Source organism: Scyliorhinus torazame, chromosome 21 (assembly GCF_047496885.1).
Source record: "Scyliorhinus torazame isolate Kashiwa2021f chromosome 21, sScyTor2.1, whole genome shotgun sequence".
Classification (NCBI taxonomy): domain Eukaryota; kingdom Metazoa; phylum Chordata; class Chondrichthyes; order Carcharhiniformes; family Scyliorhinidae; genus Scyliorhinus; species Scyliorhinus torazame.
Window position 1 is genome coordinate 97,160,670 of NC_092727.1, and position 24,954 is coordinate 97,185,623.

General features: G+C 44.4%; 1 protein-coding gene and 1 long non-coding RNA gene across 3 annotated transcripts in view; one reads left to right on the forward strand and one right to left on the reverse strand.

Annotated features, from left to right (window-relative positions):
- The window catches only part of LOC140398430 (uncharacterized), a 202,117-nt gene that overhangs the window by 87,441 nt on the left and 89,722 nt on the right, over nt 1–24,954 (reverse strand). The window contains exon 2 of the long non-coding RNA XR_011937483.1: nt 28–161. This is a non-coding gene — a long non-coding RNA (uncharacterized lncRNA). The remainder of the gene's footprint in view (nt 1–27; nt 162–24,954) is intronic.
- Nucleotides 1–24,954, forward strand: part of LOC140398427 (anion exchange protein 2-like) — a 131,745-nt gene that overhangs the window by 10,833 nt on the left and 95,958 nt on the right. Inside the window, exons 2-6 of one of the 2 annotated variants that reach the window (XM_072487103.1) lie at nt 3,358–3,472; nt 5,967–6,123; nt 9,437–9,516; nt 12,191–12,270; nt 16,601–16,683. In XM_072487103.1, the coding sequence (XP_072343204.1) occupies nt 3,440–3,472; nt 5,967–6,123; nt 9,437–9,516; nt 12,191–12,270; nt 16,601–16,683 (433 nt within the window). In that variant the 5' untranslated portion in view covers nt 3,358–3,439. The remainder of the gene's footprint in view (nt 1–3,357; nt 3,473–5,966; nt 6,124–9,436; nt 9,517–12,190; nt 12,271–16,600; nt 16,684–24,954) is intronic. The other variant, XM_072487104.1, reaches the window with a different exon arrangement.

A 24,954-nucleotide genomic window follows, 5' to 3' on the forward strand; every position in this document is an offset into this window, starting at 1 on the left:
TTCTCGGAAAAATCCAAAACAAGGTACCTGATAGAGGACACACTTCCTCAGCACACTGGTTATCAATACACTGGCAGCCGAGATCATGATACTTGCATCAATGACTTCCAGATCAACGTAAGGGCAGTTGCCTTGTTCTTAGGGTATTCAGCGTGAAGATCCTGCCTCAGGAAGAAAATTGTCAGCCATCAGCATTAGAAGAAATGAACTAAAGACAATTATTTTTTAGAATGCATCTTTGACTATTAAGAAAATATTCCAGGAAATCTGGTTTCACGATGCTACACAACAAGACACAGTTTCAGAACATTTAATTTAAAAAATTTATGAGTAGAGCTGGAGTGACTCCTTTTGATGTAGTCTAGCTGAAGTAAATATAACTGGGGTTACAAGCGGGTTCGTTCTATGTTGGTGGGTTCCACAGAAATGAATTCACTTGATTTTGTTCTTGTTGAGTTGAATTTATAAGGGTAATGCTACTTGGGTTCACTCCAGCTGATTAGGTTGACTGGAGGTATGTTGGCTTTAGTGGAGTTGATTATTTAGAGGCACTTCAGCAAGTCATCAAGACTTCCTTGAGAGCAATGCCCCCCAAACTATGACGTTTACTCTGAGAAGAATAAGGACAGCAGATGCAGAGGAATGCCAGCACTTCAAAAGCTCGCCACCAAATCATAGACCTTCCTGAATTTGATGCATATTGTTGTTGCTCCATCGTCACTGTGTAAAGATCCTGGTACCAACCATCAAACAGCATTATAGGATAACCTTCAGCACACAAATTACAGAAAAGAATGGTCACCACCATCTTCTCAAGGGCAATGTAATGTCAGTGATTCCCATATCTCTGGAATGAACTCCTACCTGGAATGACTGATTGGAATGCATCAATAATGATTGACTGGAGTTGGACTGACATAGGATGAGCTCTAGCTTAATCAGTTTATCTTAGCACACACCAGGTAGGACAACACCAACTAAAGTGTCCCGAACTGGGGTGGGTTTATTGGTTATGTAAACCTTAGCTTGGTTAATTCTAAATAGTGTCACCTCAAACTTGGTTGACACTAGACGGATTGGTTATAACTGGGATAATTGTGGGTGGGTGGGTTGAGGGGGTGGGGAGGTAGAGATGTGAGGGTGGGGATTGGTGAGTCCAGCTGAGTTATTCTAATTTGCAGGCTTTACATACAAATATATGAAATAGAAGCAGGAATAGGCCACTCGGCCCATCAAGCCCACTCTGCCATTCAATGAGATTATGGGTGACCTGATTGTAACATCAACTCCACATTCCTACCTACCCTCGATAGATTTTTGCCCCCTTGTTTATCAAGAATCTATCTAGCTCTGCTTAAATAAATGCAAAAAATATGCTTCCACCATCTTTTGAGGAAAAGAGTTTAACATACTCGTGAAGCCATTCTCCCAGAGATGAAGGGATGATAAGGGGAACACTTAAATCTGTTTTGTGGGATTTTAATGTCAATTGCTAAATCCACATTGAATAGCCATCATCTCATTGATAGGCGGAACAATCTCAATGTGTTAAATAGTCTGTTCCCATGTTGCAGGATAATCCATTTCTGTTTGACCGCACAATGCTGGGGAAAGTCAATTGGAGGTTTTGATGTTTGGACTGCCTTTGCAGTGATATAGACACATTACTGCAAATCTCGAACATAAACAAAGAAAATGCTGAAAATACTCAGCGGGCCAGGCAGCATCTGTGGAGAGAGAAATAGTTAACGTTTCAGGTTGATGATCTTTTATCAGAACCTCTGCCTAAATGTTCACCAATTGATACATGGCTTAAACTTTGCACTTCTCTCCATCTCCCTACCTCTTTAAAAATTCATTCATGGGATGTGGGCATCCATGGTCAGCATTTATTGCCCATTACTAACTGCCCTTGAGAAAGTGGGGTGAGCTGCCTCCTTGAACCACCACAGTCTTTTTATGTCGGTACACTCACAGTGCTGTTCGGGAGGGAGTTCCAGGATTTTGACCCCGCGACACTGAAGGAATGACTATGTAGTTCCAAGTCAGGATGGTGTGTGACTTTGAGTGGAACTAGCAGATGGTGTTGTTCCCGTGCATCTGCTGCCCTTGTCCTTCTGGATGGTAGACGTCGGGCATTTGGAAGACGCTTTTGAAAGAGCATTGGAGAGTTGCTGCAGTGCATCTTGTAGATGGTAGACACTTCTGCTAAGGTGCCTCAGTGGTGAAGGGAGTGAATGTTGAAGGGGGTGGATGGGATACCAATCAAGCAGGCTGCTTTCTCCTGGATGATGTTGAGCTTCTTGAGTGTTGTTGGAATTGCACTCTTCCAAGCAAGTGGAGAGTATTCTATCACACTCCTGACATTTGCCTAGTAGATGGTGGATGGGCTTTGGGGAGTCAGGGGGTGAGTTACTCTCTGCAATATTCTCAGCATCTGACCTACTCTTGTAGCACAATATTCATATGGCTAGTCCAGTTTAGTTTCTGGTCAATGGTGAGCACCAGGTTAATGATAGTGGGGATTCAGCAATGGTAATACTAAGGGGAAATAGATTCTTTATTGTTGGAGATGGCCATTGTGGCACTTGTGTGGCACAAATGTTACTTGCCACTTGTCAGCCCAAGCCTGAATATTGTCCAGGTCTTGCTGCATATGGATACGAACTGCTTCAACATCTGAGGAGTCACGATTGTGTAATCATCAGTGAACATCCCCATTTCTGGCAATATGATGGAGGAAATGTCATTACTGTTGGAACAAGGGCACTTCCCCAAGCAACTCCTGCAGTGATGTCCTGGAACTAAGGTGATTGACAACCACAACCATCTTCCTTTCTTCTTGGTATGATTCCAACCAATGGAGAGTCTCCCTCTGATTCCCATTGTCTCCAGTTTTGCTGGGGCTCGTTGAGTCACGCTTGGTCAAATGTGGCCTTGATATCGAGGGCAGTCACCCTGACCTCACCTCTTGAGTTCAGCTCTTTTGTCCATGTTTAGACCAAGGCTGTAATGAGATTAGGAGCTGAGTGATCCCAGCGAAACCCAAACTGCCAGTGAGTAGGTTATTGCTGAGTAAGTGCTGCTTGATAGCACTGCTGTCGACCCCTTCCATCACTTTGCTGCGCATTCTCTCCCCTCCTTAAAGACACTCCTTTAAACCTATTTCCTTTGACCAAACATTTGATAACCTGGCCTAATATCTCCTTATGTAGCTTGGTACCAAAATTCGTTTGATAATGCTCCTGTGTAACGCTTTGGAGCATCTTACTCTGTTAAAGTCTTCAAACAAATGCAAGTTGTTGTGTTCTGAGTATTTTAATTATTGATTTAATTTAATACATTTTTGTATTTTAGGACATGCTGTCGCCGAACTTTGTCTAAGAGAGGAGAAGGATAACAGTAATAAGCTGAGATAAGTGCTTAGAGAGTGAGCAACATGGCAACTAAAGGAAGCTACGATTTTGAGAGTGTAAGTCAACATGAGATTAATCATTGTATTACGAGCCTCTTTCTGGTTTTACCAAGACCACAGCTTGAAATAATGTTGAGTGTCTCACTGACAGCAGCAACACCCTGCTCTTGAAATGAAAAAGGAAATGGGCACAAATCTTTGAAGACACCTCCATGTGTTTTGGATCCTTTTACAAAATAACGCCTGAGAGAATATTCTGTGCCTCTCTCTGCGGCAGCACTGGGGGGTCCAGGGGACTGATTGGTTGTCAGGTGACATAGTTATCAAGATGTTTACTCATTGCAGTTGTAGCAGTGCTCCCCCCGCCCCCCCCCCCCCCCCCCCACCCCCCGCGGACCACCAACAACCCCACCACCACCCCACCGCGCCCCCTGTCGCAGTTTGATTGTGATTGTGCACTTTTCACCCAAATGTTCAAACCAAATGTAAATGTCTTGGGGTGGTAAAGTGTCCTGGTCTCTGCAGAAAAGGTATAAGGGGGGACAGTGTGAGCATTTAGGCACAATTTGTGAAAGAGAACAATCACAGGGCATAGATGTGGATCAAGAGACAGCAGATATCAGTCCACTTTAGTGCAAGTGTGAGCATGATGGAACATAAATTCGAGTGAGAAAATAATGTGTCGCAAGCACAGTAGTGAACACTGTATGGTGGAGGAGTAAGTGTGAGCATGATGTGAGAGAGGAAGGAGTGTGAGCACGGTATGGCATGAGAGATACTTTCCATGTCCACTGAGGTGAGACTTAACCTAGTGGACAGTCCCAACTTAAAAGCGACTTATCATTTTACGTTCTCAAGTTTCACCTTCTAATGTGTATTCATTCAACATTTATTGGAGTTTAATCTTCCTTTTTACTTGGTCCTTCACTTAATTTGACTGGATCTCTTTGAATAGTATTATGCTGGCTAAACAGTTAGTCATCAGTCATGAATGTGACAGCAGGTATTTATTACTTTAATGGCATTTATAAATGGCAAATGAACAGTGAGGGGATGAATAATAGGCCTCTGAGGGTCCATGATCCATGTACCTCCATGTAGGGGTTGGATTAGGTGCATGTGGGGGGTTAAATGGCCACAAAATAGATGTGTGACGTATGTCAGTAATCTGGCTGCAACAAGTAAATTACAGAGTTTGAGCCTGGGCGATGGGTGGGCATATCACTTCCAGTGGATGATATTTTATAATACGTTAATGAAGCTTTAACCCTCAGATTTAACCAACCGTGTAGGGTAAACTGTGACCACTTGGGTTTCCCAAGCTTCAAGAAACCCAGTGAGGACAACTTCAGGGAAAATTCCTCATAGGCCGGGAGAAGCAGGAGTGCTTCCTTTTTCCCTCCCCAAGTCCCCGCCCCTGTCACAGCGTTAGCAACCACTTCCACCCCTCCCCATAAAATCACATTCATGACAAATCAAGGATCAGGGGTCAAACCCCTCCATTCTCTCAACAGTAAAATGATTCAGACACCCTCCCTCCCATGTCCCTCAATGCACTGGGTTGGGGCTTGAACCAACCACATCTCTTTTCCAATGTACCCTGCCCAACTGGAAGCCTAGCCTTTCAATCAGGCTGACTTCTGGCCGGGGAAACTGTCAGTGATATCAAACGCAAGCTATGGAGTTAAAACTCTAAACTCCTCGATCCCCCCAAATTCCTGAGTCCTCATGCTCTGAACTGGTCTAAAAAGTTGAAATTTCCCCTTCAGTGTCTGGCATATTAAAATATCTGTTGTATCGTTCTCATCAAAATGCAGTGTGCATAAGCGAGTGTAACTAGAGTATGAACACTGACTGGCTCATCAATGTAGACTGTACAGTTCTCCCAGCACTTAGAATCAGACTTTATCATTTGTGACAGCCACTGATGTTATGATTACATTGACATGCCCAATATGTAGAAGACAAACAGAACAGAGACCTCATGTAAACTGCAGTGACACACATCATTCACATATAATAGAATGAAGGTGACAATCAAGATATTTGCTCTCTTTAATGTTTTGAGCATTGGAATCTGGAGGATTGCAGGAAATCATATTAAAAAATCCCTAAACTAAGGCTGCGTCACCATGCCAATTGTCTGATAAGTGGGAACATTCAACCTCAGTTGATGGGGTACAATTGACTTCCATTTTGAAAATATGAACAGAATACTGCAGGAGCAGTTTCAAATTAAGGACGGTTAACAAAGCTAATCGACATGAACAGAGATTATGGAATAATTAACCTGGTGTTCTGACTGACAGAAGCAGCTAATTTCAAGATTATTGAATTGAAGCTAAATTGGTGATAGGCTGTATCACCAACAATTTCCTGGCTCAATTTCAATTCTACTTGAACCAAAATGGCAGACTGTCTGTGGTTCAAGTGAGGAAACAAACATATTATTTCAGGACAAATTTCTTCACATTCCAATCCTCAAATCCTAATGTCACACCACCTCTGTGCCTCTCTGTACAGTTAAGAGATGTTCCTTGTTTTGCTTAAGGCCAAAAAGGACCCTTATTCTCCCAGAGCCATTAAAGGGTACTTCAGTGATGAAGAGGCAGATGACTTGAACAGAACTTTGGAAGTGGCGAGTTATGAGGATGTTGACTTTGACTCAACAGAGGCTAGATGGAATGATGATGATAGTGATTCTGATTGTGAGTAGACTATATGTATTCTAACATTCTCAAAGTAATTTCAACTAGTGACCTCACTGTGGATAGCTGATAGTTAACAGGTAGCACAAATATATAATTTTAGGATTAATTGTAACAGAAAAGGGGAAACCCTTTTCAATATTGCAGTGAAAATTTACCACATAACATACAATGTCTAGGAGCATTAGGAATAGAGGCAGGAGTAGCCTATCTGGCCCTTTGAGTCTGTTCCACCAATCATTAAGATCATGACTGACCTTCTACCTGAACTCCACCTTCGCACATGTTTCCTCTAATTCCATTAGTGCCCCAAAATGTATCAACCTCTGTCTTGAAAGTACTGAACAACTGGATAACCACAGCTCTCTGGGATAGAAAATTCCAAAGATTCGCAAGCCTTTGAAAAAAATGTTTCCTCATCTCAGTCTAAATGACTGATGCCAAATTTTGAGACTGTGACTCCTAGTTCTGGACTCCGCAACCAGAGGAAACATCCTCCCAGCAACCATGCTTTCAATTTAGCCCCTTAAGAATTTTATTTGTCTCAGTTGGATTGTTTCCCATTCTTCTAAACCAAAGGGAATATAGGCCTAGTCTACTTAAAGGCTTCTCATAAGGCCATCCTCTCAACCCCGAACCAGTCTGATGAACCTTCTTTGCACTTTCTCCAAGGCAAGTATATCCTTCCTTAGATTAGAAGACCAAAACTGTACACAGTATCCCAGGTGTAGTTTCACCAAGGCCCTGTAGAATTGCAGTAAGATCGCTTTATTCTTGTACTCCAGTCCTAACAAAGGCTAGCGTAACATTTACTTTCATACTTGATTGCTCAACTGAAATGGTAACTTTCTGTGACTCGGGTATAAAGGTCCCGAATAAATGAATAACAACATTTTCCAGTCTGTCACCATTTTAAAAATATTTTGTTTTTAATTATTTTTCCCACCAAAGTCATGCTTTATGTGATGTATCATTTTTCGGCTGTCATATTCTTGCCCACTCCACCTGCCTTTATCATTTAGTAGACACTACATTCTCCTCATAGTTTACTCTCCCATTTGTCCTTATATCATCAGCAACTTGGATATATTACATTCAGTCCCTGTATTTAAATCATTAATGTGGTTCCCTGGCGGTGGAGGGTGTGAAACTCCGTTGAGGACGATGGGACTGGAAAATCCCACTGCCAGTCAATAGTGGACCACCTTCGCTGTCGCAAAACACGCATCCAAAGGGTGCAAAATTCCCTTGGATTATAAATAGCTGAGGCCCAATCATTGATCCTAGACAACACAAATTACAGCCTACCAACTCAAAAATTGCCAGTTTAATCAAACCCACTTTTTTTCACCCGTCACAAATCCCCAGTCCATGTTAATATATTACTCCCTAATCCCATGATTTTTTTGTAATAGTTCCTTGTGTGGCATTTTGTTGAATGCTTTTTGAAAATCTAAATACACGCCATCCACTAGTTTCCTCTTAACTACACTACTAGTTACAATCTCAAGAAGCTCTTCACAGATTTGTGAAGCATGATTTCCCTTTCATAAATCTATGTTGAATCTGCCTAATCATTTATCATTTTCTAAGTGCCCTGTTATCCCATAAATAGATTCTATATTTTTTCCTACTTCTGGATGTCTGGCTTACAGTTCCCTGTTTTCTTGCACCCCATTTCTTAAATAGCAGGGTTATGTTTATCACTTTCCAATCCCCGGGGTCTGTTCTAGAATCTAAGGAATTCTGGAAGATCAGAAAGTAAAGGAGCAATCATTCATAAGCTGGTAAAGCCTCTTCCTTTTTCATTAAGACAAAATAATCTTCTTTTAGCTGAAGTGCTTCCTTATGAGCACTTTAGTCAACCATTGTGAGGCAGATACAACCATAAAATCCAATCAATTATTAGCCACTTCCACACCTTAATTCTACTCAGGTATCTGCCGAATATTCTGCACCATCTCCAGCCTTGATGAAATTACAACATTTGAAACCACTTTATTCTTGAAGCTGAAGGGGTTAGCAAGTTCAGGCACCAGAATTGAGGGTTTAGTGAGATCAGACTTCAGGACTGCTGCGAGCGGTTTGGAGTATCAGGGCAAGAAAGTCTTGCCACAGTTATATTTGGTTTTGGTGAAACCACACACCTAAAATGCTGATTCCAGTTTTGGTCTCCTTTGCTACGGAAAGATATACTTGCCTTAGAGAGGATGCAATAATGGTCCACTTGTGAGTTGAACCCTTGGATACAAGAGTTGCCGTGGGAGACAAGATTGAGTAGAATGGGCTGATATTCGCTTGAGTTGAGACAAATAAAGGGTTAATTTTGGAGACCACAAATGACTCTGAAGCGAGTTGGTAGAAAATAAATTTTGGTTTATTGCAATGCAAAGGTATTTATAATATACATCAGACCCTGCCGGGTCTGCCTTGTCAGTTCCATCCTTGACTGACTTTATACTAAACTGAACCATGAATGATCTAAGGCCTTCCAGCCCCTTAGTGGGGGGGTTGGTAATTGGCGAGACTCACAGGGGAAAGTGATTATTCCCAACCCATTGGTTTTGTGCGGGTTATAACAGTTAACTAACTGAAATTCGAAGAGGTTTGACAGTCTAGATGCTGATAAAATGTATCCACTAGCTGGGAAACCTGTGGGGCAAAGTCTTAAAATAAGGGGTCAGCCATTTGGGACTGAAATGTGAAGGAACTACTTCAGTCAGACCTCTGCGCATATCTGGAATTTTCAACCCCAAAGAGCTACGGATGCTGAATTGTTGAGTTTATTCAATACTGAGTCTTTGGACATGAAGAAGATCACGATACATGAAGATAGGCACAGGAATGAGACAGAAAATCAGTCATGTTCTTATTGGAATGGTGCTGCAGACTTGAGGGGCTTGAAGTGTTTTCATGCCTCTATTAACTGAAGGCTCAGTGACTTCAGACTCGAGAATTGAGTGAATTTAGGAGAGAGAGTCAGTAACATTAAGCTCTAGAATTGAAGGTCAGTATTATAAATCTCCAGGATCAGTAAGATGAGCTAAGGAATTGATTGTTGATCACATTTTACTGAACAGCTAATTGTACTTCTCCAAATGTTTTCCCCATTTCAATTCATCTAAGTATGTAAATTATTCTCTAAGAGTCCATTAAAATGGGTATAAGACGATACAATTGTACGAAGACTATATGATACTAAGACTACACAATCATTATTAGGGTAATGAAACAAATGCTTGTATGGAGCAAAATAGTTTCTTGGAGTCTAAATACATTCTTGTTAATGTGCCTTTTAAAACATCTCTCACAGACCTTTGCGAGTCACTGTCCTACAGCCCTAAAGTACGCTCCACTGATAGTCATGAAAAGAAGACAGCACGTGGGGCTCAGGTAAAGTCTGTTGCTGTGTGTATCACAGTGTGCTCTTGATCAGTGAGTAACCTATCCACCACTACCTTGCTTTAGCTTATCAGCAATATGCCCATGGAGACTGACTATATGCCGATTCATCTGGAACAAAATAAATTTCAATGTTACTCCCAATACATGGAATTTAACTAAAGCCATTAGTTTGTCAAAATTTAACAAATCCTACAATTCAGCAGAAACGGAACTGAACTTCTGCCTAGTTCAAAAGGAGGTTGGAAAGTGACTGAATGGTGTTGGTGTGTTGTGTGCTATGAATTTAGAAAGACCATCTTCTCATATACCACAAACATCTCTATACACCACTGAGGCCAGTACCAAGCGAGAGAAGAATGTTTTTTTAAACTTTCCAAGTATTTCCATTCTTCTGCAATCCTATCTCAATTCGAGCCCCAAGTATTGCCTGACATTTAACATATTTTGTTAAATTACTAGTTAGGAACAAGATTAAAAGCTCAAGACTGAGATCATCAAGATACAACGTGCTACTTAGGCTGGATGGAGAAAAAGGAGTCAGTGGAGGATAGTGTTGAATTACAGAGAGATGTAGAAAGATATATTGATTAGTCTGGAGTGTCAGTTCAGTAATGTTGGGAGTATTTATGCTGAAGTTTATCTAAAGAGGCTAAATAAGTGAGGTAGAGTCCATGATAGGATAGAAAAATTGTTTGTGGTCTGAAGAAGGCAAATGGCCATTTTTTCCAATTCTATAATTTCTTATATTCTTCAAGTTTGTCTTGTTCCTTTAAGGACGCTTTCCTTTTAAATTACTATTTTGTTTGTCTGTTTTTCCCACTGTAAGAAGTAGCTCATTTGAAATTTTTGTGTCTTCTGAATTAAAATAGTCAGCAATGAGGAAACACATTTGCAAAATAATTGATTTTTTAAATCTTTGAGGCCACCACAGCAGGACTGGCTCCTTCTCCTTGAACAACTCAGGATGTGATAGGACGTCTGCTATACGATGTGGTAAAAACCCCTAAAACATCAATGTCAACCTTAGTATATTGCAAGTATCAGGGAAGGTTTGGGTAACCTGTGCCAGGAACATCAAAAGGACAATCTGGTATAGGATCGACCAGACAGTACAAATTGGGCAGGCACTATTTGTGACACTGGTTGACACCAGAGCTTACATTTTCTGGTGTCATGAGAACCTGCAAAATCCTAGGGTCCAGTAAGAAGAACTGAGTGGGCTTTGCTATTGCCTGAAATAGCTCATAAATAACCTATTAAAAAAGGATCAGTAGGTTACAATAGATGTACAGCAATACACAAGGATATGTTAATATCCTGTAGTAATGAAAACAAATGATCAGTGTCTAGCAGAATATAAATGTTTTCTTTTTCAAAAAGCATTAAGTCTTAGCATATCAGATGTCTATAAAGTACATAGAGGGTGGAATATATCTGTGCAACAATAAAGCTACTTCTGTCAACAATATTGAGTAAATGAATGCATTACGATGAGCGACGAGAGGTGTATCTGTGTTTAAGCAAGAGTGGGTATCCTGTAGTGTACAATAACTCAATGTTTAATCATAGTGTCAAATTTTGCTTTCTGAGGAACCTACAAATATATTAAAAGACTGCTAGGGATCCCTCCAAATACTGATATATTTCAAGTTCAAAGGTGTATGTGAAGTTACTATTTTCCTCCCAAAATGCATCTGTTCACAATAATCTATGTTGGAGTCCATTTTGCCACTTAACTGTTCAGTCTGCAAGGTTTTCATTACCTTCTCGCAATCTGACACATTTTTATTCGGTGTTAGCTATTTCTCCCCAGCTTAGTATCGTCTGTTTTGCTATTACCTCTGGCATGGCTTCACCTTATCAAAGGCCATTTGAATGTATAATAATGCAGCAACAGAAATAGCACATTAATAAATCAACAGATTGATGCGACCATCAATTCACGCGAGACAGAGAGTTGAAGTGAACAGTGGCTTTAATCGACTAGAACAGTGCCTGTCTGCGACTGCTCTGCTAGTGAGGGCCGCCTACAGGGCAGCTGCTCTTTCTGCCTCCCTTCAAGGGGGCGGGGCCAGGGGCGGAGCCCACAAGGGCACCGACATGATACATTCGGTGTAATATCGTACAATGGTCCATAGGTGGAGCCCATATGGGCAACAGCATGATACAGTGTAATACAGTGGTGAATGGTTAGTACAATACGTTCACCACACAAATACAGAAAAATACAGAAATATGACGATGGACAAAGACAAATCTGATGACATTGCAGGCCGCATATTATATAAGGTCACCCAAGTTTGACATTTTATGACTTGTAGTGAGTGACATATTATTGGGTTACAGTGTGAACAGCGTGGTGCATACTGTTATGCTACAGTGGGAAACACAGATATTAGTGTCTTTACGGAGTGTGTTACTCCATGTAATTTGACAGGCAAGGCATATATCATGAGGTTACAAAGAGGCCTCAATCATTAAGAAATGAAAACAATTATAAAGCCATGGGGAGTGAAGTGGTGTTCACCAGGTCTTGATGTCTTTGCCTGTTGACTTCTTGGCAAGTTGGGTTTCAGTAAATGTAATTGATTGATGGTTTTTATTCACTTTGTCGAAACAGATAATTACTCCCTGTTCTCTGCTCTTTTATTTCTCCCTTCAGCTACCCGAAGGAGAATCCAGTCCAAAGCCTCATCGTAGGTACAAACCCAGTCCACAAGGAAAGAACGTGTTTGTCTTTGAGTAAGTGACACCTCAGGACCCGTTTGTCCACGTGTGATGGGAAGATGTTGACTCACTGTTTGGATGGAACTTTCTTATTGAAAATCAGAATAGTGCGGATGCTGGAAATCTGAAATTAAAACAGAAATTGACGGAAATACCAGCAGGTTAAGCAGCATCTGTGGAGAGAGAAAAGCAGAGTTAACGACTGGGATTTCCCAGCCCTGGTGTAGTAGGTCCCACCGCAGCAGGTGCAACGAGCCAGCCAAAGGTCCATTGACTTTGGCGGCACCGATAAATCCTGCTAGCGGGCAGGACCATAATGTTCGATCGAATGTTTCAGGTCTGTGACAGTTCACCAGAACTGAGGAAAAGTTAAGAAATAAAATAGGATTTTGCGCAAGGGGCAGATGGGACAAGGACAAAGGAATGTCTGTGATTATGTGAAAGACGGGAGAGATTGAATGAAAGAACAGCTAGCCTTACAAGAGCAAGGGGAATGGAGAAAGGGCATAATAAACAAAAAAAAAAATCAGAGCAGGTGTGCTACTGATTGCAAGCAAAAATAAGAGAAGAACCGAAACCAGTGAAGAAAGGGAATCTAAATGGGGCATTTTTTTATACCTGGCTTAACTCCCCCACGCCCCAATTCTTCCATCACCACTGCATTTCTCTCTGTTTATCCTTCTTGGCTCAGCTGGTTTATCAACACTCCAGTACTTTCAATCCTTGATGCCAGATACTCAAGGCTCTGTCTAGCTGTTGAGATGGCAGTCACCGGACATTATCAAGCCACAAATTTGTTTTGCCGCTCAGGATTTTAAAATTCTGAATTCTGGCTCCCTCCCATCTGCGCCCATGATGTTTCCCATCCATGTTCAGGTTACAATCACCAGACCACATAAAATAAAAATCCTCTTCATGATCAAACTCAAATTCAAACCTGATAAAGATTATGCTGTACCCGGACAAACCATGGGTCACATTCTAGGGCAGGGAGCATTTTCTCATGATCGGCGGGAGGGTGAGGGGAGGGGAGAGGAGGGGGAAGGGGGTGGGGTGGGACAGAATCATTAGGGAATCAAAGGGACAAGAGGGGGGAAGGGCTCTAGACTAGCTGCAACAGGCCACATGTGGTGACGTGCATCAAAATGGCACTGCAATCAGCCACTTTGGAGGGTCCCCAAACACAGGGAAACCTCGGAGTGCAGGGACTCATGCACATGGCGTACACATAGTTGGCAACCATGTTGGGTGGCCTCTGGACAAAGGGAAACCCTGGAGCGCAGGTGCCTGGCTGTGTAATGAGTACGATGACCACATCTATCTTGGATGGTCCCCTAGCAAGGGGAAACGCTGGAGTGCAGGGGTGCATCCACAAGGTAAGTATGGTTGATCCCGCAGGAGGGGAGGGGGCAGAAGTCCCCCATCAGAATAGTCACCTGGAACGTCAGGGGACTGAACGCCCCAGTGAAAAGATCCAGAGTCTTCGTCCACCTGAAAAGTATGAAAACTGACATAGTCTTCCTCCAAGAGATGCACCTGAGGGAGAAGGACCGACTGCGGGCAAGGAAGGGCAGGGTGGGACAGACCTACCATTCTTGCTACGGGCAGGAGCTAGAGGGGGAGCGATACTACTTATTAAGGGTACAGCATGTACCACAATGAGGACAGTTACAGATCCAGGGGGACAGTATGTCATGGTCAGCGGTGTCCTGGAAGGGGCACCAGTGGCCCAGGTTAATGTGCATTCTCCCAACTGGGATAACATGGAGTTTACAAAAAAGACCATGGCGGAAATCCCCGACATAAATACCCACCCACTAATCATGAGATAGGGGGCAGGGGAGGTGAGGGGTGTACTTTAACTGTGCACAGGACCCACGGACGGACAGATCAAACCCCAAATCGGGAAAAACATCAAGTATGGCAAAAGAACTGAACGGATTTATGGAGTAGATGGGGTCAGTGGACCCATGGAGGTTCATACACCCAGGGGAGAAGGAGTTTTCCTTCTTCTCCCAAGTCCACCGTGTATACTCTCGCATCAAATTCTTTGCAGTGGGGAAATTGGTGCTTCCAGGGATAATAGGAGTGGAATACTCTGCGATTGTAATCTCCGACCACGCTCCACATTACATGGATATAAGGTTGGAGACAAGCCGTAACCAATGCCCCCACGGCTCTCCTTGCCAAGAAAACATTTTGCGAGAATATATTACAGGCCATAGACAGGTACATTACCAACAACCAGAATGGGGAGGTCTCATCCTCCACGTTCTGGGAGGCGCTGAAGGCCATTGTCAGAGGTGAGATAGTTGCTTATAAAGTAGAGATAGGGAAGAAAGAGTAGATTGGAAAGCTCAGGCAACAACTGGTTGACTCCATATTGGAGGTGGACTGACGATACTCCGAGGCCCTGAGCATAGAACATCTGGCGGAGAGGAAAAAGCTACAAATGGCTTTAACCTGCCCTCCATTTGGAAGGCAGTACACAGCTCTGTCAGACACGGGGGACCCTGTGCGAACAGGGCTAAGAAAGCAGATAGCCACGAGGGAAATAGATCAGATCAGGGACAACAATGGCAAACTAGGGGTCAAGCCTAAAAAGGCTGACTGGCCAAATAAGGTCCACAGCTACCAAAGAGAGATGAATAGGCAACTGTATACATGTACAGCGGATCTAGTCTGTTGCAATCGGGTGAACTTGTTTGATTTTCTTTTTTTTTCTCTTTATTATTACTGCTAAATTTCTTTGTTTTCTTCTGACATGTATCTCTTTTGATTTTTTTTCTTGTATAAAATAGAACCTCACTCTAATTACTTTCTGTAGAATACTACATCTGTACAACACCTGTAACTTCATGTTTGAACTAGAAATGTGTAAAATAAAATGAATTGTCAAATATCAGGGGCGGGATTCTCCCCATCCCCCGCCGGGCAGGAGAATCGCCGGGGCGCCGCGTGAATTGCGTTGCGCCACGCCGCCCCGACACCCGCAAGCGATTCTCCCACCCCCCTGAAACCAGCGGCGCACGAAGCGCGCCGGGCCTCTCGGAGAATCGCTGCAAACGGCGGGTGGCGATTCTCCGGCCCGGATGGGCTGAGCGGCCGCGCGTAAACGGTCTAGTCCCGCCGCCGCTGTCCACACCTGGGCGCTGCTGGCGGGTACTCATCGCGAAGGCTTGGGGCACGGCCTGTGGGGAGGGGGAGTGGGGGGAGGGGTCTCCGTTCCCGGTGGGGGGCCTCTGATGGGCTATGGCCCGCGATCGGGGCTCACCGATCGGTGGGCCGGCCTCTCGCCCCCCCCTGGGCCTACTTCCTTGCGCGGCCGGCCCCAGAACCCCGGCGCCATGTTGGTGAGGGAGCGCTCCGCGAGGTTACCGCGCATGCGTCGGTTGGCACCGGTGCCACTGCGCATGCGCTAGTTGGCGCCAGCCCAGCTACGCATGCGCGGGACCCAAGGCGCCGCGTCTTTTACGGGGCGCCGTTTCTCTGATAACACGCCGAGGCCCCGCCCCTGTAAATCGCACGATGCCCCTGCTAGCCCCTCGGAGGGCGGAGAATAGGGATCTGGGAACGGGCGCCAACACCGGAGTAAAACACTCTGGTTTTTAGTCCAGCGTTGGAACTTAGACTTGTTGGGAGAATCCCGCCCAAGGTGTGAAAACCCAACAAAAACATTAAAAAAAATAAAAGCACCAATATGTAACCAATCATAACAAACCTAGAAGCAGCTCAGCACACAGAATGCTGAGAGGAATAAGATTTTATATTTGTGGTTCACAGTATGAAGGATGAAACAAGAACACATTTTATATCATCGAGTCCCTGCAGTGCAGAAGGAGGTCATTGGCCCGTCACGTCTGCACTGAAAGAGCACTCTACCCATGTCCATTCACCTATCCATCCTCTCCTATCCCTGTAACCCCATAACATAACTTGTGCATCCCTGGATACGAAGAGGCAATTTATCGTAGCCAATCCACCTAACCCGTACGACTGTGGGAGGAAACCAGAGCATCTGGAGGAAACCCACACGGACATGGGGCGAGCGTACAAACTCCACACAGACAGCTACCGAAGGCCGGAATCGAACCGGGGTCTCTGGCGCTGTGAGGCAGCAGTGCCAGCCACTGTGCCATCATGTCGCGCTAAAATAAAATAACCCAGATAAATTTATTTGAAAACAATTGTCACATCATTTGAAATGGGAAATGAATGTGATGTTGAGGTTACAAGGTGTGAAAAGAAGCACATTTTTAACAGATAAAAAAATTCACACATGTCATTTGGTCACCATTAGACCCTGAGCTGGAGTCTAATGCTGCTGCTGTTCTTCATTTTGTAGAGAAGGCACAAACCTTCCCAAAATTCAGAGTGCTCTCCGTGTAACATCCGCAGATGATCAGACTGAGCATGGGCATACACGAGGTAAGTGACCAACTTCATCCTTTTGTATCTGATATTTCAACTGGTCGATCATTTCAAACAGGCCAGTTATTATTATTTCATGGAATCACAACTTCCCACCTTCAAGGCTAGGCATACTTTTCATACGAAAATGTTTATCAATGCTGGCTTAGGGTTTGTGAGGGAGAGTTGGTAATGTAAGAGCCCATGTAACATTGGGTCAGTAACAATAGTGTTAGGATTAATAACATGGCATAGAGTGTAGGTAAGTTTCTGAAATATGCCAAGGTCCTTAATGCCAGTGTACATAAGAATGGGTTAGTATAACATGCTACATCAGTTTGTGATAACGTCCTCTGTATTTGAAGGTTAATAAAGTATTAACACCATATGCAGTTTGCCTTCTTTGAATACATGTGTTAGTTATTAAACATAGTATAACATGCATATATAATATAAATTTCAATACATGCCATAATTGATAAAAGCTGGATATAATTACATTATATACACACATAACTGGGAAATGTTGTATATAACAGTCTCGTCTGTTCATGTAATTAGGAATTTTTAGATAATAGTTGTGCCAACTGATCCAAAACTGATGGGAACTTAAGCTTCCTGACACAAGGAGATATACCTGAATCACCAGTAAGCACTGTCTGGAGATGAGGGGGGGGGGGGGAATTGAAAAATAATTGATATAATGTGTATGCTCTACAGCTTATTTCACATCAATTATCAGTGTCTATTGATAGTTGACTATGTGACTATCACAATCAGAAAGGATCAACTAGGTGCTTCATGCAGGGCGCTATCCCTCCAATTTTAATTCAATGTTGAATAAATTTGTCAAGTTGCGCCTTTGAAACCTCACAACAGGGTTTTTGATTTTACACTACCATCTGTGGCAATTTGATGGTAATCGGTCCGGAGTAAACGGGATGTGACCAGTCTTAACTCCTGGCCTCTTTACTGTAAACAAATTACAATGGAAAGACTGAACTCCTTCAGTTTATGGTGACTACACTAACATTCCAGATAAACTGATCGCACTCACTTACTGCCTTCAGTCAAAATGACACAAGGAAAGGAGCAATATAGATTGAAATTATCTCTTAGCTATACCAGAAACAGCTACCAAAGACACTTTGACGACTGCAGGTAAGGCAATTTCTTCATTGAGACCTGATAAAGATTGTGCCTATATCACTAAAGGCTAGAAGAATGGAACAACTGATATTGTATAAATATGTTGAGGAAATACATTGGGGGATCTGTTTATTTCTAACTCATGGTGTCCGGAATCTAACTCCTAGTTTGTGGGCAAATTCCTGGAAGACAAACTCATGTAATGGTATGAGTTTCCATAAAATACAATATCCAAAGGTCCTGAAAATGTTTTCCTTTTCTGTTTTGGAAGATTAGGATTCTGTGTTGTGGCACGGCTCTATGGACTTGATATCACTCTTTGATATTTACCCAAGAGACCAGTGTTCATGTGTGAGGCTTGATAGTGCCCATGATGTTCATGTTGAGGGAATCTTCATTTGTTCCAGGGTGATGATGTAGAATTCCTACAGTGCAGAAGAAGGCCATTCGGCCCATCGGGTCTGCAACGACCCTCTGTTAGAGTACCCTACCTAGGCCCACTCTCCCGCCCTATCTCCGTAACTCAGAACACAAAGGGGAAATTTTAGCATGGCTAATCCACCTCACCTGCACACCCTTGGACTATGGGAGGAAACTGGAACACCTGGAGGAAATGTACACAGATACGGGTAGAATATGCAAACTCCCCACAGGCGGTCACCCTAGGGCAGAATTGAACCCGGGTCCCTGGTGCTGTGAGGCAGCAGTGCTAACCACTGTGCCAACATGCCACCCCAAAGTTAGTTTGTTGACTGCTTGTATCACGTGCTCAAAATGTGGGTGATAACTTCAGTGTTCAATCACTGGATCCTCAAAACAAGCATGTGCACACATTGAACACTAGCTTCTCCTTTCTCTCCAAATTAATGAAGCCTCTCATCCTCGGTACTATTTTAGCATTTCTCTGCTCCAAGGCCTTGATATCCTTGCTGAATTGTGGTACCCAGTATTGAGTGCAATACCACAATATGCCCTGGAGAGAATTGGTAGCAGACTAGTTGTAAACTGTATGCTGCAAAACATACCAATCAAGCAAGTCTTCTTCCAACATGAACAGCCACGAGCTGGGCAGGAAGAGGAGGAGGAAGAAGATCAGCCTGGCAACAATGTTGAATCTGCACTAGAAGTATAACAACCGCAGGAGGAAGTCTTTTCCTGAGGTTGTTTTTATATTTCATTAGTATAAACGGTCAGGAGACCTGAGAAGGTAAATCCAAATGACAGTTTATTTTCAGCCAAACGAAAAAGCCACAACATGGTATACAGCACAAAGGTCCCAACCGGGACTACCGATCATGCGGGTCCCAATCCGGGCCGGATTTTGACAGGTGATTCTATGAGCCTCAGCTAATGGACCTCTGCCCATTCGAGGGGGAGCTCGTATTCCACGGGTCCCACAGGGAGATCAATCGGGTCGTCCCCATAACTCTTGTGAGAGTTATAACAATTAGAACCGTTATATATCACGAATCATTAATAGTCCTATTTACACACATTGAAAACCACATTGTCGGAACGGTAGCACAGTGGTTAGCTTCTCAGCGCCAGGGTCCCAGGTTCGATTCCCGGCTTGGGTCACTGTCGGTGTGGAGTCTGCATGTTCTCCCTGTGTCTGCGTGGGTTTCCTCCGGGTGCTCCGGTTTCCTCCCACAATTACCGAAAGACGTGCTTGTTAGGTGAATTGGACATTCTGAATTCTCCCTCTGTGTACACGAACAGGTGCCGATTTGTGGCAACTAGGGGCCTTTCACAGTAACTTCATTTCAGTGTTAACGTAAGCCTACTTGTGACAATAAAGTTTATTATTATTATTATCAAGCCATCACACACACTCAGTGTGTATGAGAAAACTACCGTTGGTTTTGAGCAATTTTAATTCCATTGAAATCAACTGCCAGAAAATCTTAGATTGTGCATTGACAATGTTCCAATATGTCCTGAGTGCCAGCAGTATGAGGTCTAAAATTCATCTTGATGACTGAAAATTTTATATGATTTTGTTTCTCTGTGGAAGATAGTAGTGAGGTTCAGTATGTGTCTAACCTAATCTGTTGCTGCATCTACCAGTGTTATAACCCACACGAGACCTACGGGGATGGACCAATTAGCCTTCCGTAAGCTTCGTAGAATACGAGTTCCCCCCGCTGAGGGGAAGGTTCCTACCAGTGGAGTAATAGGCTCTGGCAATAAAGGCTTGGCCCGAATGGGAGCCTCGCAGAATAGTCCCTGCTGGAACCTGAAGTGTATTGTGTAAATAGTTGTTTATTAATAAAAACAAGTTTCTTTACGCCTCCCTTTGTGGACTCCTGCGCGGCCACTAAAACCAGTATGCATAATAATACACAACAGTATTTCTATGTCATTACTCCAGTGTGGTCTTCTATTGGAAGGATTGCATATGAATGATTTAGGTGAGGTCTGCTTTTATTCAGTGTGCTGCAAAATCAATTTATTTTTATTCTTTCATGAAATATAGCTAACTCAGCACTTGTTGCACATTTTTATTTCCCCTTGAGAAGGTATTGCTGTGCAGCGCTCTTTAATTGCTACAGTCCAAATGGTAGGTATGCCACCTTACTGTTAGGAAGGGAGTTTTAGGTTCCTGACCCAGTAACAATGAACGCCTGACGATATAGTTCCACGTCAGGATGGTGTGTGACTGGAGGAGAATTTGCAGCTGGTAATTTTCGCATACGTCTGCTGCTCTTTTCCTTCTAGGTGATAGGCTGCACATTTGGAAGGCATTGTCAAAGGAGGCTTGATGAGTTTTTACAGTGCATCTAATAATAATAATAAGCTTTCTAAGTGTCACAAGTGGACTTACATTAACACTGCAATGAGATTAATGTGAAAATCCCTAAGCCGCCTGTTTGGGTACACTGAGGGAGAATTCAGAATGTCCAAATTACCTAACAGCACGTCTTTCAGGACTTGTGGGAGGAAACCTGAGCGCCCGGAGTAAACCCATGCAGACACGGGGAGAATGGGCAGACTCCTCACAGACAGTGAAGCCGAGAATCGAACCTGGGTCCCTGGCGCTGTGAAGCAACAGTGCTAATCACTGTGCTACCGTACCGCCCTTACCCAATGCTGCCATTGTGCACCGGTGGTGCAGGGAGCAAATGTTTAAGGCAGTGGATGGAGTGCTAATCAAGCTGCTTTGGTGTTGGGCTCTTGACCAGGGAATACTCACCCTGGCAAGTACAGAGCGCTCCATCACGCTGCTGGCTTGTGCCTTGTAGTTGATGGACAGGCTTTGTGGAATCAAAAAACGAATTTCTTGCTGCAGCATACTCAGCCCTTGATCTGCTCCTGTAGCTCAGTATTTATATTGCCGGTCCAGTTACTTTCGGTCCATGGAAACCCCCTGTATGTTGAAGGTGGGGTTTCAGCAATGATAATGCTGTTGAACATCAAGGGGAGATGGTGAGATTTTCTCTTGTTGGAGATGGCCATTGTCTGGCTTTTGTGTGTCATAATGTGTCAGGTACAGCTGGTCTGCCTTTATGTCAGAAATAGTCTGTCTTGCTCCTGCTGCAACAGACTGCTAACTTTCAAGACTTTCCCATGTCTTGTCCAAAAGCAAGGTGTTGCCAGTGATGTGACCGTTTCTCATCTTTTCCTGTGCTTTGAGTACATGTTCCATCTGTTAGCAGTCTTCCCATCAATCACTGCTCTGTTTGACCACTGAGGAAACAGTGACATGTAGGCTCTGAATTTCTAATTCATGGTGTCCAGAATCTATCTCAAAATGTATTGAAAGTCGTGGTTCTTACATCATTAAGTATAAACTCAGTTTCCTCATTAGCAGCTATGTCTGCTGCTTGAGCAAGATGTCATTATGTAATTCAATGGAAATCCTTTGACTTAGAAGTCAAGTCCAGAACTTTAAATCTAATTTTCACTGGATCAAATTAATCCTCTTCCTGCCTTGCAAGATAACGCCGCACAAGGACCCCTCTCCTCGGGTAATACCTTCTCCCTTTCAATGGCTTCAGCCATCAACCACTTCTTTCGCCGCCCGCCCTCTTCAAAAATATACTCTCTGTCCTTGTAAACTAATGTACTTTCCCCAAATTCCATGATCCATTTGTTGCCTCCCAAATCTGCATCATTCTGCAACTTCCTGTTAGAATCTATCAAATCAGGTTTCTACCCGGATACAGTACCTAACATAAGTCTAAAGCTACATATTCTGTGACAAACATATCAATTAGGAGCAGGAGTAGACCATTCGTGCCTGCTCCGCCATTCAATAAGACATGGTTGATCTGATTGTAACCTCAACACCACTTTCCTTCTACCGTGACCCCCATCTGCATCAACACAGGTTTCCACCAGCCATGCCAGACACCACGGGCGCGATTCTACTCCCACACGCCGGGAGGGAGAATCGCCGGGGCGCCACGCGAATCGCGACACGCCGCCCCGACGCCCGCGCGCGATTCTCCCACCCACCTGAAACGAGCGCCGCGCGATTTGCGCCAGGCCGCTCGGAGAATCGCCGCAAACGGCGAGCGCCGATTCTCCGGCCCGAATGGGCTGAGCGGCCGCTACGTCACGACAGGTTCCCGCCGGCACCGTCCACCCCGGTCGCTGCTGGCAGGAGCTCTGCGGGAATGCTGGGGGGCGGCCTGTGGAGGGGGGAGGAGGGCTCCTTCACCGGGGTGGGGGGGGCCCCGATGGGGTCTGGCCCACGATCGGGGCCCACCGATCGGCGGGCGGGACTCTCCCCCCCCCCCCGGGCCTACCTCCTTCTGCGCGCGGCCCCAGAACACCGGCGCCATGTTGGTGAGGGGCCAGCGCGCGTAAGAAGTTCCCCGCGCATGCGCAGGATGGCACAGCCCAACTGCGCATGCGTGGGATTGGGCTGCCTCAACTGCGCATGTGCGGGTTGGCACGGCGGTAAGAACGCTGGAGCGGCAGGTCGTGCCCGGGCCCTGTTCGCGCCGTCGTGAAACGCGACGGCATTCACGACGGCGCAGGCACTTGGTCCGCACCGCAGAGAATCGCCCCCCACCTTTAAGAGGTGGAGACAGGTCGCGGGGACACTGACAGGTAGGGATTTTTACACAGGGGACAGACTAGCGACCCTAGAAGAGCTGACAGAGAGTCTTGAACTACCAAACGGACAGGAACTCTGACATTTGCAAATAAAAACCTTTCTCCGCATGAAGACAATGAGGTACCCTAGGGCCTTGAGAGATGCAATGTTGGAGGAATTACTGGATCCGGATAGTCTGGGAAAGGGGAACTGTAGAGACATATACGGACAAATTTTAGAAAGGACACGCTCCCCACTAGATGGGACAAGGGAGAAATGGAAGGAAGAGTTAGGGATGGAAGTAGGGAGGGGACTCTGGAGCGAAGCACTGAACAGGGCCAACTCTACCTCCTCCTGCACAAGGCTAAGCCTCATGCAGCTAAAAGTGGTGCACAAAGGACACCTGACAAGAACCTGAAAGAGCAGGTTCTTCACGGAGGTTGAGGTCAAATGTGAACGGTGCCAGGAAGGCCCAGCCAACCACGCCCACATGTTCTGGGCATACCCCAGGCTTGTGAGGGTCTGGACAGCCTTCTTCGAGGCACTGTCCAAGGTTGTGGGGGTGAGGGTGGAAGGGCGGCAACAAAATGGTACAACATGTAAACTGTTACCCTCTCATCCATTTTATTTTCTTTTTTTTTTCAAATTATTTTTATTCAAATTTTTATCGAAACAAAATTTTTACATAACCATTAGCAACATTTAACAAAACAAGAAGAACGTTAACATTATATAATAATTTTTTAAAGAAAATAATATGCAGTAAGTGAACATTCTCCCCCCCCCCACCCCCACCCCCACCCCGGTTGCTGCTGCTGCTGACATTTTAATGCTCTCCTGGAGAACATAGAACATAGAACATAACAGTACAGGCCCTTCAGCCCTCGATGTTGCGCCGACCTGTGAAACCACTCTAAAGCCCATCTACACTATTCCCTTATTGTCCATATGTCTATCCAATGACCACTTGAATGCCCTTAGTGTTGGCGAGTCCACTACTGTTGCAGGCAGGGCATTCCACGCCCTTACTACTCTCTGAGTAAAGAACCTACTTCTGACATCTGTCCTATATTTATCTCCCCTCAATTTAAAGCTATGTCCCCTCGTGCTAGACATCACCATCCGAGGAAAAAGGCTCTCACTGTCCACCCTATCCAATCCTCTGATCATCTTGTATGCCTCAATTAAGTCACCTCTTAACCTTCTTCTCTCTAACGAAAACAGCCTCAAGTCCCTCAGCCTTTCCTCATAAGAACTTCCCTCCACACCAGGCAACATTCTGGTAAATCTCCTCTGCACCCTTTCCAATGCTTCCACATCCTTCCTATAATGCAGCGACCAGAATTGCACGCAATACTCCAAATGCCGCCGCACCAGAGTTTTGTACAGCTGCAACATGACCTCATGGCTCCAAAACTCAATCCCTCTACCAATAAAAGCTAACACACCGTACACTTTCTTAACAACCCTCTCAACCTGGGTGGCAACTTTCAGGGATCTATGTACATGGACACAGAGATCTCTCTGCTCATCCACACTGCCAAGAATCTTGCCATTAGCCCAGTACTCTGTCTTCCTGTTATTCCTTCCAAAATGAATCATCTCACACTTTTCTGCATTAAACTCCATTTGCCACCTCTCAGCCCAGTGCTGCAGCTTATCTATGTCCCTCTGTAACTTGTAACATCCTTCCGCACTGTCCACAACTCCACCGACTTTAGTGTTACCTGCAAATTTACTCACCCATCCTTCTACGCCCTCCTCCAGGTCATTTATAAAAATGACAAACAGCAGTGGCCCCAAAACAGATCCTTGTGGTACACCACTAGTAACTGGACTCCAGTCTGAACATTTCCCATCAACCACCACCCTTTGTCTTCTTCCAGCCAGCCAATTTCTGATCCAAACTGCTAAATCCCACCCTGAATCCCATGCCTCCGTATTTTCTGCAGTAGCCTACCGTTGGGAACCTTATCAAATGCTTTATTGAAATCCATATACTCCACCACATCAACTGCTTTACCCTCATCCACCTGTTTGGTCACCTTCTCAAAGAACTCAATAAGGTTTGTGAGGCACGACCTATCCTTCACAAA